The sequence below is a fragment of the Simochromis diagramma genome, unplaced genomic scaffold, assembly GCF_900408965.1.
Source record: "Simochromis diagramma unplaced genomic scaffold, fSimDia1.1 OVJJ01000816.1, whole genome shotgun sequence".
NCBI classification, from domain to species: Eukaryota; Metazoa; Chordata; class Actinopteri; order Cichliformes; family Cichlidae; genus Simochromis; species Simochromis diagramma.
In genome coordinates, this window is record NW_024386908.1 from 1,334,610 (window position 1) to 1,352,294 (window position 17,685).

The 17,685-nt window shown below is 42.0% G+C and overlaps 1 protein-coding gene across 4 annotated transcripts in view; it reads left to right on the forward strand.

Moving 5' to 3' along the window:
• Nucleotides 1-17,685, forward strand: part of pde4ba (phosphodiesterase 4B, cAMP-specific a) — a 192,986-nt gene that overhangs the window by 56,902 nt on the left and 118,399 nt on the right. The window contains exons 1-2 of one of the 4 annotated variants that reach the window (XM_040034993.1): nt 6,517-7,148; nt 7,341-7,566. The exons of 2 other annotated variants lie outside the window; for them this stretch is intronic. In XM_040034993.1, the coding sequence (XP_039890927.1) occupies nt 7,343-7,566 (224 nt within the window). In that variant the 5' untranslated portion in view covers nt 6,517-7,148; nt 7,341-7,342. Of the gene's footprint in view, nt 1-6,516; nt 7,567-17,685 lie in introns of those variants that run through there. One more of the 4 variants, XM_040034992.1, reaches the window with a different exon arrangement.

Sequence of the window (17,685 nt, forward strand, 5' to 3'; positions counted from 1 at the left end):
AGAGGTTTTCCCAGAATGAGTGAAATTTTCCATGCTGAAAGTCTGTTTAAACTTGATTTGGAGCTATATTTATTTTTTATTTCTATTTTTTCCCCATCGTGTCAGAGCGTCACTGGCCAGATTATGACTTGTCTGCACTCGGTGTACTTTCTTTGTGTGATGTGTTTTGAGCGCTGCCCTCTACGCTGGTGTCCCAGACGGCTTTTGTGTGGGTGCTGGTGATCATCACGGCCGGGAGGCAGAAATTGGATCTTGCACTTTTCATTTTAGCAAGCAACAGATGAAGGCAGGCAGATTATGCACTGTGGCTGTAGTTCCAGCAATTCAGTTACCTCCAGGAAGAGCGCGTGGAACATTCAACATGCTTCTGATGATTAATCATCCTTTTTTTGTAGCTGGTTAAATGTTATACATACTTATTTGTAAACGTGTACAAGTCGTGCACGCACAGTTTCATCAGGTTTTTTGTTCACTGCCAGAGGGAATAAAAACGCTTGTGTAGTTACCTCAGATACTCTGACAGATTTTTGTTACATGGCAATCCTCTCATGTCCGAGTCTGGCTGAGAATTAAACCTGAGAATATTCTAGTCTGTTAAGCTGTGAAGTGACAGAGACATGGAGGTTTTTCTTTTTTTAATCTGTCTGCTTATACTCAAACATCCCAGAGAGAAATCTGTCATGGATATTATTTTTCACTCTTATCTAGGAATGTGCAACAATGTCACCTACAAATAATAATACTCTTTGTTCAGCCTTCTTTCTAGATTATTTTAGGCTCATATTGTTGTTTTCGTCCTTCTTTTTATGTTTATTTCTGACTTCCTTTTTTCATTTCAATCGTCCACTGCTGTAACTTCAAATTACCTTTCATGCTTTTTCACACATGACATTTATCTGCTTTTTTGTGTTTGAATCTCTCGTACCGTAAACCTTTGTGTAGCGCTACAGCTCTGTAAATCTAGGCCACAATGCAGGATTGTTTTCACTAATGTGAGAGAGATGGCGTGTGACAGGGGGAATAAAGAAAAGAGGGTTTTATGTAGCCTGAGGAACGACATCAAGAGCTTTCTCAAGACCTAAATACATCCCTTGCAACCTGTACTACAATTATCTGACCCCTACGCTCGTGTAAGACCTCCTTCCCTGGCAGCACACTTCTAATATTGTCTAGCTCAGGGTCTCACTGTGGGAAACCAAGTGAGTAAAGGTGCATGGGACGAGAAGAGGCGTCTTTCTTATACGCTGTGAATTATGGAGAGTGACAGATAGGGGTTTGAGGGGAAAGTATACTTGGAAAAAATTAAGCCAATACTAATTTAGCAAGTTAAAAATATGTGAACAGAAACATGTCAGTATCTATCCATCCATTTTCCTGACTGTGCATCAAACCAAGGTCACGCTGGGGCTGGAGCCTGTGCTGGATGTCAGGCGGATACATAACAGCATATTCATGAATGTATTCATTTATTTTCATCCTAGAAAAGCACTGATCCCAATCAGAGCTCGTTTCCATCTGTAAGAACTGTTGCAGCAGCAAATATGCCAGCTATCCTAGCACCGAAGTCGCCACAGTTTGAAAAGAGAAGTAAAGCAAAGCGGAGCCTTAGGGCTGCTTTTGTTTTAATGCATTTTATCACACTCTTAGTAAGATGTGTGAAAAACACTCTTCCCAGGATCCTTTAGGCCAAAGACACATCTATAAATTACTTGATCAGTATTTAAAAAAAGAGAGAGATTAAGTTTTTTCATGATGAAAAACAAGAACTGCTCATAAATGTAAAGATGAAACAAAGAATTTAAATTGTAAATTCTTTATTAATAGCTCTGTCTGTATACCAGCAGATGATCACATTATTTATGTATTTATTAGACACTGATGGTCTTGGAGAATAAAACTTAATGTCTAGTAATCCCCAGATTCGTTTTTCTACTGTCTGGTTCTGTGCAACCAAAAAACCCGACTACTGCATTTATTGACTTCAACTTGACGCTATAAAAAATAACAAGCTGGTTCAATTTAAAATAACCTGGACTCTAGAAAGCCTAGAAATAGCACCTTCATTGAACTGAAAATGTTCAGTTGACACATATACATGTATGTATGGGAGTTATTTTAATCTAAAATGATAAGCCGAGTTAACTAATAACAACACTGAGAAATTAGCCTAATCAACTTTATCCTGTACAAACCTCGCTGCAACGGCACTGAAATACTACTGTGAACAGCTTGGATGGAAATCTTAAGCTCTACAACCAAACATGTTGTTCTGTTTTTCAAGGCAGCCAAGTTACTTTTTGACAAATAGTTCAATTTACAGTGTAATGCCATCCATCCATCCTGGAGCCTGTCCCAGCTGTCTTAGGCAGGGTACACCCTGGACAGGTTGGCAGTCTGTCGCGGGGCGGGATCTTTCTGTGTAGAGTTTGCACGCTCTCCCCGTGCTTGCGTGGGCTCTCTCTGGGTGCTCCAGCTTCCTCCCACAGTCCTGACATGCAGTTAGTGCGGTTATGTTAATTGGTAACTCTAAATTGCCCGTAGGTCTAAATGTGTAAAGGTTATTAAATGTAAGATATTCACATATAGTTTTGTGGTAATTAATTATCAAATGACATGGTTCCAGCTAAACATTAGCATGTTAGCATATATAAATGCATATAACTAAAAGGACTGACAAATAACTCAAATTATTGTCAGTTATTGTGAAATTATTTTTAAACAAATAATTTAGTAATTAACCAAGAGCTTTATTTTTAGGGGTGGCACAGGTGCCTAAAACATAATCCTAATGTAAAGGTCAACAAATGGCCTGTCAGAGCTTCACAACTTGCTGCAGGGGCTGTTGTGTCTCAGGTCCTCCTGTGCTGTGATCATAGTGCTTTCATTTAAGCCCTCAAGGATGTGAAATCCAGTTTAACATGGAATCCAATGGCCCAGTTACTCTTCAATTAAATCTCTTTCAATCTTTCTCCTGGTATTGGCTCCCAGTTCTTCTGTTTTGAAATGCGCTAATGTGCAAGAGCCAGCAGTCATTTTTAAGATTTGTGTGCAGGTCTCTTTGATTTGTCTTTATTTTCTTTCCACCATTGGCATGGATCTCTCAGGAGGAACCGGCAGGTGTGAAGAGTAACTGTCAGTCAACAGTTACTCTATATGTGCAAGATAGCTAAGCATAGAAGTTTAAACAGTAATTGATGGGGCATCAGTTCATGAGTCTAACCTTCTGTCTTGTCCGCTAATTTATGGATTAGCATCCTTTGCTATCAAAAGAACCATTAATTATGGATGAAAAAAATCAGTATGAAGCTGCAAAACATATCTGATCTCTATAATTAAACTATAAGTAATGGAAATCTTTTACCATATGGGATTACTCTGTTATGCTAATTTCTGATTATTAGATACTTAAACTTTGCATTTTCATTCTAATAATAATACCACAATTTTAATGTATTTATATTTATAGAGCTGATTTAAGTTACCCTAAATAATTTTTGTATTAATTACTTAATGCCAACTAAACGTAACAATGTTAAGTTAGAATGTTAGCAGTATATTGTAAACATAGCATGCCTTTTTGAGTCCTACCCGTGTTTGTGCAAATTGATGAAAGTAAATATAGTTTACTTTGATAATAAACAAAATATAGCATTTTAAAGCTAAATCTAATACTTCAAAAAGTATTTTAAAAAATAGATGAAATTTAATATTTACTAAAAGTCCAGCTGCAGATCGAGCATACCATGAAATCACAGAAGTCTCTAATTTATCTGTGACTTTATTAGCTTTGGATCTGGAATCCATATCTCATTGGGACTCAGGACTAGCTAATTATATACATTTATCCATGCTGGCCACTGCGATTGAGGTTCAGCAAAATTTCAAAGATGAGAAGAAAATTAAAAACAGTTTTTAAGAATTATGGCAAAACAACTTTACAACATCAGTTGGTTGACTGACTAACTACTTTGGATGTTATTGGTTATTAAGATACATTGTGAGATATACCACTTTTATTCAGTGCCCAGAGGCCTGTACTATGAAGCAGGACTGACCCTGGGTTTCTTGTGCTGTGAAGGTGGTTTTTGGCAACATATGCGGTAGACCTTACCTGCTGGGGAATGTTGTGGAAGGTTATGTTTGAGATTAGAGATCACCAGGGCAGAAATCCCTGCCTACCAACCAATCACTTCTGAAAAATAGTATCTGTGTGCAGACAGTAGTATGTTTTTCAGCAGTTTGTGTTTCCCTGATGAGCACCAGTACAAAATATTCTTAAACTTTATTCCTTTAGGGGTTTTTTTCCATGTTGGCTAAACACAATTATACAACAATTTCATTGTTTTATTAGCATTAATGTATTCATATATGATATTAATATATTATATATGAAAACAGGAAACTGCTGGAGAAAGTTTTCAACTGGTTTAACTGGCAACAGGTGAGCAGAGATTCACCAATCTGCAAAGACGAGGCTAAAAATCAGTTTTGGATGCAAATGTATGCAAAAACTGGTGATTAAAAAAAAAAACTGAACGTTTGATACTTGCACTGAGCAGCATTTAAGTGTAATATGCAAGTGCTAGTGAGTAAAGCACAAGTGAATGAAGGACATTTTCTATCCCTTTCCAATGAGCTACTGCCAGCGATGACACATTTTCTAAATTTAAGTCTAAATCTATTAAAATAAGGTGGCAGCAGCGGCGCGTTCATTACAGTGCAGTTGTAGTGACAGAGCATTATATTCAGCGAGGCAGGAAAAATGAAATGTAAGCACAAAAGTAGCCTCGCTGGTGTTTTATAGCAGCTTTCAATAACCAAAGTGACTTAGCCTTGTAACTCTTGAGCAGCCTCCTTCATCACATGATAAAACTAAAAGCTCTGGTCGCTGGATCTGGAGTCCGACTTTATAACCAGCTGCTTAAAGTCTCGCTTTTCCACCATATAACTGCATCGGTGATTTCCATCCACCCTTTGCTTTTCCAGTTATATGGAGCGAGTGCTCCGGGGACTCTTGGTGGAGTCACTTGTTTACATTTGAGTCGCACATCACCAGCTGCTCGTATCACCTCGTTCTTAGCATTTGATGCTGGGTTTTTACCTCATTTGATGATACGGGTTTGTTGTTTTCACCTTTAGCGAGAAGAGTTTTCTTTCATATTTTTCAAAGTACCGTGATTTGTTGGAAGCTGTTGAAGTAGATCCCTTTTTAGGTACTAATTCATCGTCGGAGGCTGACACATAGCTCTCGCAGTCAGACATGCCTGGGACTGTATGCACTGGAAACATGGGATTATTATTGCAGTTTAGTGAAACTAAACACACCGAACATGGAACACGAGGCCACACTGTTAGCGAAGATTTACGTAAATTTGACAAGCTGAACGCATTCTGTACTGTACAGGAGACACAGTACGAGATTGATTGACAGTGGTCTACAGCCTATCAGGACGCAGAACACCATACACTGTAAAAAACAAACCAAAAAAAACATGCAAAGTTGCACACAAAAAATCGTCGAAACAGCGACGCCACGAAAGGTGAACCGTGTTATAGGGAGGGACCACTGTAAGCTCAAAATGCTGGGACACAGACCCAGCCCAGTGATATGTGTGTGTTAGACTGGTCAGATAATTTCTACCAGCATGTAAAACAGGAGACTGACGGAGGAAATGAGTCGGGGAATGCCTCGTGTCTGCCTGCTGCGCTCCTATAACGTCTCGCATTACTACAAGTGTTCTTTTCCTTATATTCAAGCACGAGAAGACTATTTTCAAAGGCTTTCTTGGCAAAATGTGGTGTGAAAGCTCCTCATGCGTCTGCGCTTTAGGATCATCAGTGACTCACAACCTCAACAAATCAGTCCAGCGAGCAGATGAGCAAGCGCTCACATTTCCAGCACTCCCTGCCATTCTGCTCTCCTCTGATGTTCACTTTAGATTTTTCTCCCTCAGCTTCCCCGCCTCTCTGCTCGCAGGGCATTGCCCCTCTTTTTCTCTCTCTTCACCACAAGGAGTAGTCCTTTGTGTTTGTGGATGTATTTCAGCTATGACTGTGTCTATTCTGTATCCGTTCTTTCTCTTTACATGCTCGTGCTTGGATTGGTTCAGTTCAGGCAGAATTACAGATGGATTACATTAGATGGATTGTACTGAATGCTTTATGCTAATATGTATTCTTGTAATTGCAGTAGTTTAGAGTGTTTACTTGAATCGGCTGCCCTTTGAGCAGTGTGTATGATTCATTTCACTGATGCCCCATTAAGCTGTTTGCTTTTATCTCCCTTCCAGATTTCCTTATTTATTTTTAACTTGGCATGTCCTCACTAGTTGCCTGCCTCGCTAAAGGTCACAACACCATCAGCAACATTACCACAAATACCAGCTAAACAAAAAATAAATAATAAATCTGGCAACCTGTTACCGTGCCTGCCTGCCTGCCGTCACAACAGCCGCCAGCCAATCCTCAGCGTTGGAGGTGTGGCTTGTACTCGCTGCGTGCCTGCTCGGAGCTCCTTGTGTATATTCTGAATGAAACGGCAAGTGAAGCATTTCCCTGCGTGCTGAGCGCTGCTCCGCTCGCTGCTCTGAGTGTGCGAGTGAAGGGAAATCTTACTTGAGCCTCAGCATAGTGGGAGTCACTCTGTGCCACACCGGGAGTGCCTTTGGGTGAGGCGGGGGTTGTTTTGCAAGAAAGGGGTTCGTCAAGCAGTGGTTAATGGAGAGAGAGCAAGACAGGAGGAGGCAGAGAGCACTTTTCAGTCCCTCTGAATCTTTCATGAAGGGAGATCCTCCAACATCAAGCCGCCTGATGGACTGAGAGAAAGAGTTGGTGTTCGCTTAACAGGCACCAACAGTGACAGAGGAACACGGGGAGAAGGAGGGGGCACTGGGGCGTGAGAGCAGGAGAGACCAGGAGAGGGATGGACAAGCCGTAATAAGAAGGGGGATTCTTCTGTATGTGGCCCAGCTGTAGAAGCTCCTCTGAGAGCCTCTGATGAACCGAAGACCAGCAGAAAAACAGAGGGCACGAGCCACAGAAGAGAGGGAGCGGGAGGGCACGACCGCTGGCTGGCTAATCCCTAAAAACTCGCGAAGAACGAGGGAAAAGGGGAAGAATTGAAAGCACAGAGGCAGAGCAACAAAAAGGTATGTGTGAGCTGGCCTTTTCCTGAGTGACCGTTTGTGCATGCTCAGGCTCTCTGCAGCATTTTAACCCAGTGGAAAAGTTCAGTGTGTCTACAAGAGAAGGGCTAACTAAAGCATACATGACGAGCCCGTGGGGCTAAAATTGGGCGGAATTTGGTAGAATTTGACAGAAGAGCACAAGTCTGCCCACAGGGATGTCATCCAACGAGCTGAGCGTCGAGATGGACTCGTGCATTCGGACGTTCAAGGAGCACATGCACCTGGAGCTGGAGCCACCCAAGATGCCAGGTGTCATGGGAGGGAAGAGGGGAGCCACGTCCCCGAAGCTGTCCCCTAGAAGCTCCCCGCGGCTCTTCCGCAAGCTGATGGTCAACAAGAGCATCCGACAGAGGCGACGCTTCACTGTAGCTCATACCTGGTAAGGCCTGTGGGTTGGTGGGCAATAAAAAAGTAGGGGTGGAGGGAAAATGTGCAGACTAAGATTGATTGATGTGACAGAGAGTTAAAGCTAGGGGAAAGACTGAATGTGGATGTGAATAGTACATTAAAGAAGATCTAATGGGTTTACTTTGGTGGGAAACCCATGAGGGAGAGTGGCTGAGGGACAGCGTTAGAGCTGGGGTGTAACCGTCGGGGAGGAATTCATTTGCCAATAGAGATGACGTGACGTGGGGAAAAGAGGGAAAAAATGGAAGGTGAGAGAATCCAAGTAGAGAGACTGAGCTGACAAAAAACAGCCTGTGGTTTCTAAAAGGGAAACCAGTTTTGTGGTAAGCATGGGGTCAGAAATATATCAGGGCTGGGCTGCTGTGGGATGACTCGTTACTGGGTTAGAGGATTACATAATGGACTAAAATCACATTCGGCAGACTCCCCTGTCCTCCATTTTGATGTGGTGTCTCTGCCCCATACCTGGGTGAGATTTGTGTGCGTGCAGATCAGCCCTTGTTTTGGATGGCTGCTGTGATATGCAGGGAGTGTTGGGTGTGTTATGCAACCTGGTGGTTCTTAACCTTTTTTTCTTTTGGCTGACAACCCCAATGAGGAAATGGATGTTCACACAACACGAGCGCAACACAAAATGCCAAATATGTTGGAGCATCCACAGCACGGAGTACGGCTCTGTTTACATTTCGTTGTGTAGTTTACACAGACGGCATTTCTCTTTGTGTCAGTCTTATTATAAAGAAGCCCAGATGCAGGAAGCCTGACTTTCCGAGTTCAGTAAGAGCACAGGGTCTACTTCCCATAAACACCTTAATTCTATCCTTTTTTTCTATTTTGTGCCCCCACCCACACCCTAAATCTACCTTTTCATTTTGCAGCGGTTAGAGAGTACAGGAGAAAGGATGACTTGCTTTGTTATGCAATGTATGGATTAGAGGCAAAGAGCTGATGTGATTTGACTGCAAGAGCTGAAGGTGACTCTTTCTGTTTAAATTAGGCGGTGGAAGACGGGGATGTAATTCTTTATTTTTTTTTTCGTGACATTTTTGAAGGTGAAAACCATCACAACCATCTTCAGAGGAGGGTGATTGTCACGTACCCTTAAGCACGTACCGCATGACACCGAAATGGGTTGCACATTCGACGTAACATGATAAAGCAGGCTTGTCACTGCTTGGGCGGGTCTTAAAAACATTCCCTGTGGTGGGACATGCAGGAAGAAAAAGAAAAATGAGTCTCGATATCAATCTGCCCCTCTGTGTTGTGACTACAATCTGAGATGTTTGCATGACAGAAAAAGAAGAAATAATGTGTGTGTATGTGCAGCTTTACCTGTGGTCCGTGTAAGAGTGCATACGTGCACGGATGGTTTTGAATGCAGATATTACAGCGGTTGTTTGTTTTGCCCCCTCTCGTTGTATATCTCACCATCTCCTCCCTACACAGCAGCAGCAGAAAGGGGACTCGTGCCTGTTTATCTCTCTGCTTGTATAGTATAGAGCACAGGGAGATTAGTGGGGGTTGGGTGGGTACAGGGGCAAAGCACAAGAAGGGAGAAACAAGGAGAATGGCTTCATTTAGACATCATTAAAGACGTCAGTAGTGTCCTTTGACTTGTTCGTTCTCATAAATCCACAGCATATGGGCCGGAGCCAGGGACTCGACAACACCTATAACACTAATTGCAGCCATTAGGCGTCAGTCTAATGCATTTACAGCAGATTCATGATAGGGCGTCCTCGGGCAAGACACAGAGATCTGTCTGCTGTCTAATTATAATCCTCTGAAAGTTACAAATAAAATTTTCTTTTAATCAAATGGGAAGGAAGAGATCAAAAAGCAGAGCAGACACAGTAAGAGAGAGCGTTTTGGGGGAGAAAAAACCCACCAGTCATCTCCAAAAGAGGGAGGTGTGGCAATTAGGATGGAAATGCCAGCTGACAGCCAGGACCAGAATAGGACCAGGTGTTTCAGACTTCATTTCATGCTCATTTTCTTTTAATCCCACACACATTAAATGTTAGGATGCCGTTAAAATACACAGCGAGACGATTAATCATCACACGTTCGGCTTTATCTCGTGACGTAAAATGTGCTGCGTGCTGCACCAGAATATCAATGACGTTTTTCCTTGGAGAACAAAAACCTCCTCACCTGGAAATCCTTCAGGGCATTACTGTCTGCTCATACTGGCCTAATTGTCTCCCCACCTGTCCCAGACCTCGGGGAAATACTGGAGAAAAATAAGATGAATCGGTGATCCGTATTGCTCAGGCGCGCCTGCCGTCGTACGAGTAGCAAAGAACTGTCATTATGTAATGATGCCTATATGTATGTGAGCTCTAAATGTACCACTGCAATAATTATCACAGGTGAATATTTACTCAGACATATGCTCAGAATATAAATAACCTTTGAGTTCAAATGGTTTTCTTAGTACTGGAAAAGTAGCTAAGTTGCAAATTTAAGGTGCTCTCAGTTGACTATGTGAAAGGGGTTTCTTGTTGTGAGGATCCTCCAGAGAATTGTCACCTGAATCTGCAGCTCCCCCGAGTTTTGCACGGCTGTATAGCCAGTTTCAGCTCATTATTCAGCCGTTTATCGTTTCTTTTTCAGTGTCTCTGCTCTCTGAACTGTGGAAACGCTCTATAATGCCACTGCAACAACATCACCTGCCCAAACTGGACACAGGTGGAGCAGTAGGGGCCAAAAGAGCCACATGTTCCCCCCATGAAATAGAACATGTTTGCCATATCACCTTGAAATAACAGCATTTCTGTCACAAGCAATAGATCAGTAAGCCTCTTGGATGAGAGCAGTGGCGGTCCTAGCCTGTTTGGTGCCCTGGGCGAACACTCCCTCTGGCGCCCCCCCCCCTCCGACACACACACACACACACACACACACACACACACACACACACACACGAAGAGAGAGAGAGTATGCATAGTATGCAAACGGCTACCAAACAGCCATCATAATTCCTCATACAATGAGAACAGGACAAATCAACAACTGACAAAGACTCATTAATATTAAAATCTGTAACATAATGTGTTGTTTGGAGTTTAGTCTGTTACTGTTACTATTTTTACCATTTCTTCTTGGAGCAACTGTAACCTGCATAATTTCCTTTGGGATTAATAAAGTATTCTGATTCTGATTGGTTCAGGATGACCTGCCATTATCCAATCACACATCTGCTTACCTGCATCCTTTGCTCGTTTCTCCTCCTCCTCTTCTTTTCTCTTTTTTCTAAACTGAGCACCTGATGGCTTTGAACTTTTCTTGTCCATCTTGGTTTTCATTTTGCACTCCAGTATGAACACAAGTCCTCCAACCCGAGGATCACCACAACATAACCTAACACACCTACACCTTAGTTCACAGATTCACTTTGTCTAAGGTTTATTTCTGGGATTTCGCACAACCCAGGATTCAAATCATGAATACATTATGGGCTTGGATTTACAACATTATGAATGAAATGTGCTCTATTTGGAAGCAGCCTGGTTGTGTGTGAGACTTTAAATCATCAAACTGCAAATTATAAATTTTAAATTGTTATTGATCCCTTTATCCCGAGTCCTAAAGTGTATGTTTATTTTCTTACTGTTCTTATATTTATTGTTTGTTTACTTGCACTGCTGTAACTGCAGCCTCGTCGTCTCGTCTCTCTATATCCTGGACTGTATGTAGCGGAGATGACAATAAAGTTTACTTTGACTTCAGCAGCGAGCAGGCGCACCGAGGGCTCTCGCGCTCACTTTTCGCGTACAGAATTTCGGAAAAACATCGGTGCAAATTATAAGTCTGTATCATGATGTCTCGTGTTTTCGTGCTTGTTGGTTTGTTTTTATTTAGTTTTATTCTGCCAGATGCTGCTCCAGCCAGCCAGAGACTCCGCCCCTCCCTCTCCTCTCTGTGCCGCAAGCAGCAGGCGCACCTCACAAACGGAGGGCGCCCTTACTCCCAGCAAATGGGCGATAGAAAACCGATCGGTGCCTACGGCATTCCCAATATGCGCTGGCTGATGTCGGAGCAGCATGAGTACGAGGAATTTATTTTTTTTTTTTTTTGCCGATGCCTGTGATGCTGCCCCCCCATCACGATGCTGTCCCGGGCAACCGCCCGTGTCGCCCGTATCTAAAACCGCTACTGGATGAGAGCATAGACGTCTTCAAAAAAAGTCCAGTTGCCTTCTTTCAAAGCTCCTTAGATTTGATCATTATCCAACATAACCATAGCTGTGACCAAAGAGGTTATGCGTGCGTCATTCCTTCTGTCTGCAAACACAGTAGTTCGAAGATTTTTGAGTAAATTGTGGTAAAACTTTGTAGGAGTGTAGAGTGGGGTCATGTTAGCAATCCACTAAAGTTTCACTCAACAGTCAACATAATGATTTATGGTGGAAAACTGGTAACAAATATAACTGATTCTTACAAGTGTGGTGCGCCAGCATATAACAAGTGATAATAATGCTATATATATATATAACCATGTTTCTTACAGCCATTGTTTGTATTGACAACATGTAGAAAATGATATATGGGGACTCTGAGTATCACAGTACATCTTGTTCAATGTCAAACAAGGTCAAACGTTCATAAAACATCTTTTTTAAAATAAATAAATAAATGTGCTCCAAATTCTGCTGCTTTTGTTTGTATTGGCAACATTTCAGAAATGATACTCATATATGGAAATTCCTTCTTTAACCTCCTAGGACCTGGCGCCCACATATGTGGACATCACATTTTGGGTTATTTTGACCAAAATACTGAATTTTGCTCTACATGGGCCTGATATCCACTTACGAGGACATTAAACTGCTGCTGTTCTATCAAAATTAAAAATGCATGCAGAATTTATTTCTATATACGAGATCCAATGCTGTTCCCTTAAAAGTAAATACTGCCCCGAGAGTCTTGGTGGAGGTTCGCGCTCTTGGAGTGCCTCTTGTTTCATCACAGTTTGTCATAACGGAGGAAAACCGGCACTATAAAAGCAACAGAAAGGCTGGTGGAGCTGTGAAGTAGATCGGATGTTTATTTACCATTATCTGTTCATCATGTTTTTCCAGGAATTGCCAGCTAGGGTCTCCGTCCATTCGAACAACTCCAAGCATGGAGTCTGTCGTGTCTCCCGGTCGCCAAAAAAGGCAACTCTGTTATTGTGCAATCAGACAGAGTGATCATATTAGAGAGAAACATTACTGTGTTGTTGGATTTGAATTACTTGTGGGAACAGTGTGGGACATGGGTTTTTAGACGGTTACATTTAAACAGTTTAAACCAAGCTTGTAACAAAAAGCAACAACAACTAAAAATGGATGATTTATTCTCGAGGTATAGTCGGGGATTTTATTGTAACCACACAGAGAAATATCTTTCATTAGCTGCTTTTGATTCATAAACTAGGCGGGTGGCGCTAAAATCAAACTGCTCAATCTTTTTAGGATTATCTAACTAAACAAACATACTTCCCATATTTTTTCCCAGACATTTTTTTTTCTCATGCGTAATGTCTGGTTTTAAATAGCGAGGGCTTATAAATCCCAGCCTTGATGGTAGCAGTATCTGCTGCTGTGGTTGACGAGTGGCTGGTGATCTTCTGACCTACTGGCAGTCAGACAATGACTCTTCTGTTTGACCGGTTCAGCGGTTCCCCCGTCTCTGTCTCCGTCTTTTACGCTCTCTTTGTCTGTCTTTTCTAAATTTGCCCCATTCTGTCTGCTTCATTCTTTCCCTCGCTGCTTGTTTGTTTCTCCTGTGTTTTCTTCTTCAGTCTTTTTATTCCTGCTTTGGTTTCTTTTATGGGCGCCCTTCTCCCTTTTCTTTCTTGTCTGTCTTTCTCTCTTTTGCACTCCAAAGCACCGCAAGATGTAAATGTTTGATGGGCAGCTGAGGCGTACGACCGCTCTGTTTTCCACTCACACAAAAAGCACATTAAGGGGGGGAAGAGAGAGGGTGAGGGAGACGGAGACAGAGGGAGAAATTGCCATGGGAATAGGAAGAAGGGAAAAAGAAAAAATATTATTTGCAAAACTTTAGATTTTTAATTATGCTTGCAAATAAATGAACTACACAGTACATGCTTTGCATAACTACTAAACAACACCTAATTAAGATCATCACACCTACATATCTGCGAAATATATAATGCGTAAAGGTCTCTGTCGACAACAAAAGGAAAGATTGTTCACTTTCTCAGCTTTGCCGTCCTTATGCGTGTGACGTCCACTTCCCCCACTTTCAGGTGTGGGGGAAGAGTTGCTGGATATGGGCAGAGGGACGGATAATGAAATGGAGGGAAGGATGTAGAAAGAGAGAGAACCAGTAAAACAGACTTCATTCACCACAGCAGCGAAAACAAATAGAGGTGGCCCTGCACCGAGGGTTATTTACCTTAGCTTAAATGTCAACCTAAATGCCCATCTCGCGGCTCTGTTCTATCCGGCACCCCGTCTGCTATTGATTTGTTTCTTTCTCTTCTTGCACTGTGACTCACCCGAAATCATCTTTACATGAACGTCAAGAAAAGGCTCGACGCGAGCATTGTTATTGCTGCAGCCAGCGTGTTTACGCCAACTGCTCACTTGAGTAAGAGATGGGGGGACAGATGGAGAGACAAAAGAAACCCTTTCATTACACAGCAAACAGCAGAGCAAATGTTTGCTTTCTGTCTTTCTTTTTGGACGTTTAGCTGCTCCTGAGCAAAAATCTTATGCAGCATGTTAACTTTTGCATGAGTGAATTTTGGCGACTTGGTGAGCTCCAACCCCCTGTGACCTTTGTTCATGTACCCTTTTGCTCAGACCTTTAATGGTGTTTCTATTAAGTGTGAACAAATTTTTTCAAAGTCTTGATTTCTTTGGTTCGATAAAAAGGATACGTGGCAAGAATGAGGCGGAACTGAGTTAGCGTTATCCTGGGTAGAGTCGGCCAGAGTGGCGCTGTTTCTTTGTCTCCAAGTTGGTGAACATCCACCAATATTTCCTTATTGCTTTAGGTTTTTTTTTTTTTTTCAGTTTCAATTGCCTCGATGAATCCAGGTATGTAAATCCCAAAAGGACGTAGCTGGATAACAATACTGCATCCAGATGAGCGAAATCAACCTTTTGGGATTCAGTTTCAAATATTAAAAAAATAAAAATATATATATATATATATATATATATGTGTGTGTATATATATGTGTGTATATATATATATGTGTACTGTATTTTCCGCACTATAAGGCGCACTTAAAATCCTTTAATTTTCTCAAAAATCAACAGTGCGCCTTCTGTGTGAATTCTGGTTGTGCTTACTGACCTCAAACCGATTTTATGTGGTACACAGCGCTCACAAATCTGTCAAAAATGCTTTACTACGACTTTGGTAAGCTACAAAGCTGCACTGCTTGATGGATTGTTGGAGCATTACAGCTACCGTACCCAGGAGCCTCATGGAGGAATCTGGGTCCTAAACTCCGTCTTTTTCAGGTCCCAAAGTCAAACGAACACTGCAGCATCACTGAGAGTTAAAACTGTCTAAATTATTTCATCTGTAATAAAATGATCAGCGTTGCTGCTCTACCAGGTGAAACAATTAAGTTTAACATCCAGGCATCCATGAAAACAGGATTTATTACATTTTTAACAGAGTTAGAAGTTAGCAGGAAGTTAGCTCGCTAGCTTCCACCTAAACATGATATAGCATGTTCTGACTGAGAGATTTCTGAAAAATTCAAACGTACAGCTCTGCTATCACTTCCAACATAAATGTTAAAGCAGTTTTTTGACTTTCAGATGCAGCTGACAAAGTAAAAGACTAATGTTAGTGTATATACAGTGTAAACTCTCCTCGAGACAGCATAGACACCTCATTGCTTTGGTTCTTTGTGAGTTAGTGTAATACGAAGCCTCCTGCGGGCTAAAAAACGCAAAACAAGAAGCCATTGTAGCTTTTAAAAACACTGGTGCCTAAAGCCTAAAGAATTGACATTTTATTGCTTTTATGTAAATCAAGTTTTCTTTGTCTAACATATGAAAAAAGGTTATTTTTGAGAAATGCTTTAGCTGAACGATGTGTTGAGTGCCTTGCTCTGTAACAACATCGACCTGCCAGAAATTCTGATTGGTTCCTCTGACCACAGTGACACAGGCATAACAAGCCTTTGTGATTCACTGATAAATTTAGTGATGCGGGCAGTGAGTCAGAGGTTTGGAACCTCCTCTTCTTCCCTTTCTTCATAAGACTGTACGACTCGGTCGACCACCCTTATCTTCCTCTCCTGTCTCCCTCTACTGAACCAGTGGAGCAGAAAGTTAACCATTACGGACCGTTGAGTGAGTACGCTTGACCCGCTATGTGTATGTGCGCGTCTCTGTGCTCGCTAACAAGGATCTTGCCCAAAGATTGGGTTACATTGGACGAGCTTCTGTAGGACATTGTGGGCGACATGTTTACACACAGATGACTGACTCCATTCTCATATTGCTAATTTTAATCAAATAACTGCTCAGCAATCACATTGTTCCTCCCAGCAGCATGTTTACATGTAAATCTACTTTCTGTGAATCAATCTAAGGGAGTCATGAACTCCTTTTTAAAAGCCAGTGACACATTTACAGGAAACAGTTGCTTGATGCTGACACAATGTGTTGGCAATTCAGCTTCTTAATTAGCACAAGCAGTCTTTAAGTTTGCGTGCATGCTGTGGTAAAAGGCTGTTGGGAAGGTAAACACTTCTTCCACTGGGATGTTTTTGTGGTTGCTTTAAGCCATTGTAAAGAACATACTGTACCGTACATGCACTTCCACTGCTGTCAGTAAGAATTTAACCGATGAAGCGTATTCTTTGTCATCCCACCACTTGTCCTTTTGTACTTTGCTCTCTATCTGATTTCCAAAACCAGTAGTACCTTGATTTTGTACTTCCTTCATGTTTATTCTCAGTGAAAAGTATTAATTTATAAATATGCAATACAGTTGTTTAGCTTGCACTGAATGCAGATGATGTAACGCATAAAAATTTGAGAAACGCGAAAGGAAACGTATTTGATTTGGTACATGTTGCTATAGAGGTTTTAAATTAGAGGTTAGCGGTTGTTCCACAAAGATGGGGCACGCAAAAAGAAAAAGCACGCTCCCAATAGTTGTTTCTGGTTGTAGGAACTTTTAGAAGGCCAGTATCCTCAGATCAGAGAGCACGGTAAGGAACATAGAGGTGCAAAAGATGAGCTACTGTATAAAATCTGCTCGAACCTGACAAGGCAACCAGTGATTTCAGTACTGGGGTAATGTGTTCAAATTTCCCCATTTTGTTTAAAATGTGAGCAGCTGCATTTTGTACCATCTGTAAACCTCTAAGACTTTTCTGTGGTAACCCAGAAAGAAGAGCGTTACAATAATCAATGTGCAAAGACACAAATGCATGGAGAAGAACCTCTGCAGCGTCAAGTGATGAAACTTTGACATAGTCATCAATTTCCAAGGTGAAATTTTGAGACAAATACTGAAATTTTTGTGGTCCAATGACCATCAAATCTGTCTTATCAGCATTAAGAAGCACCAGCTTCTAATTAAAGATAGACAAGCTTCTAATTTGGACAAGTCAGCATAGTTTCTCACTGACCCGGAGTGGGCACTCCACCCTTTTCCGGCTGAGAACCATGGCCTCAGATTTGGAGGTGCTGATCCTCATTCCCGCTACCTCACACTCGGCTGCGAACCGTTCCAGTGCGAGCTGGAGGCCATCACCTGATGAAGCCCAGAGAACCACACCCGCGAAAAGCAGAGATGAGATTCTGAGGCCACCAAAGTGAAAGCCCTCCGCCACTTGGCTGCGCCTAGAAATCCTGTCCATAAAAATTATGAACAGAATTGGTGACAAAGGGCAGCCCTGGCGGAGCCCATCACCCACCGGGAACGAGTCCGACTTATTGCCGGCACCCTCCGGTCGCCCTTCTTAAAGATGGGGACCACCACCCCGGTCTGCCAGTCCAGGGGTACTGCCCCTGATCTCCACGCAACATTGTAGATATATGACATGAACTCCAGTTCATGTCATATATCTACACACTGGATTGTTGTGTCATGTCATG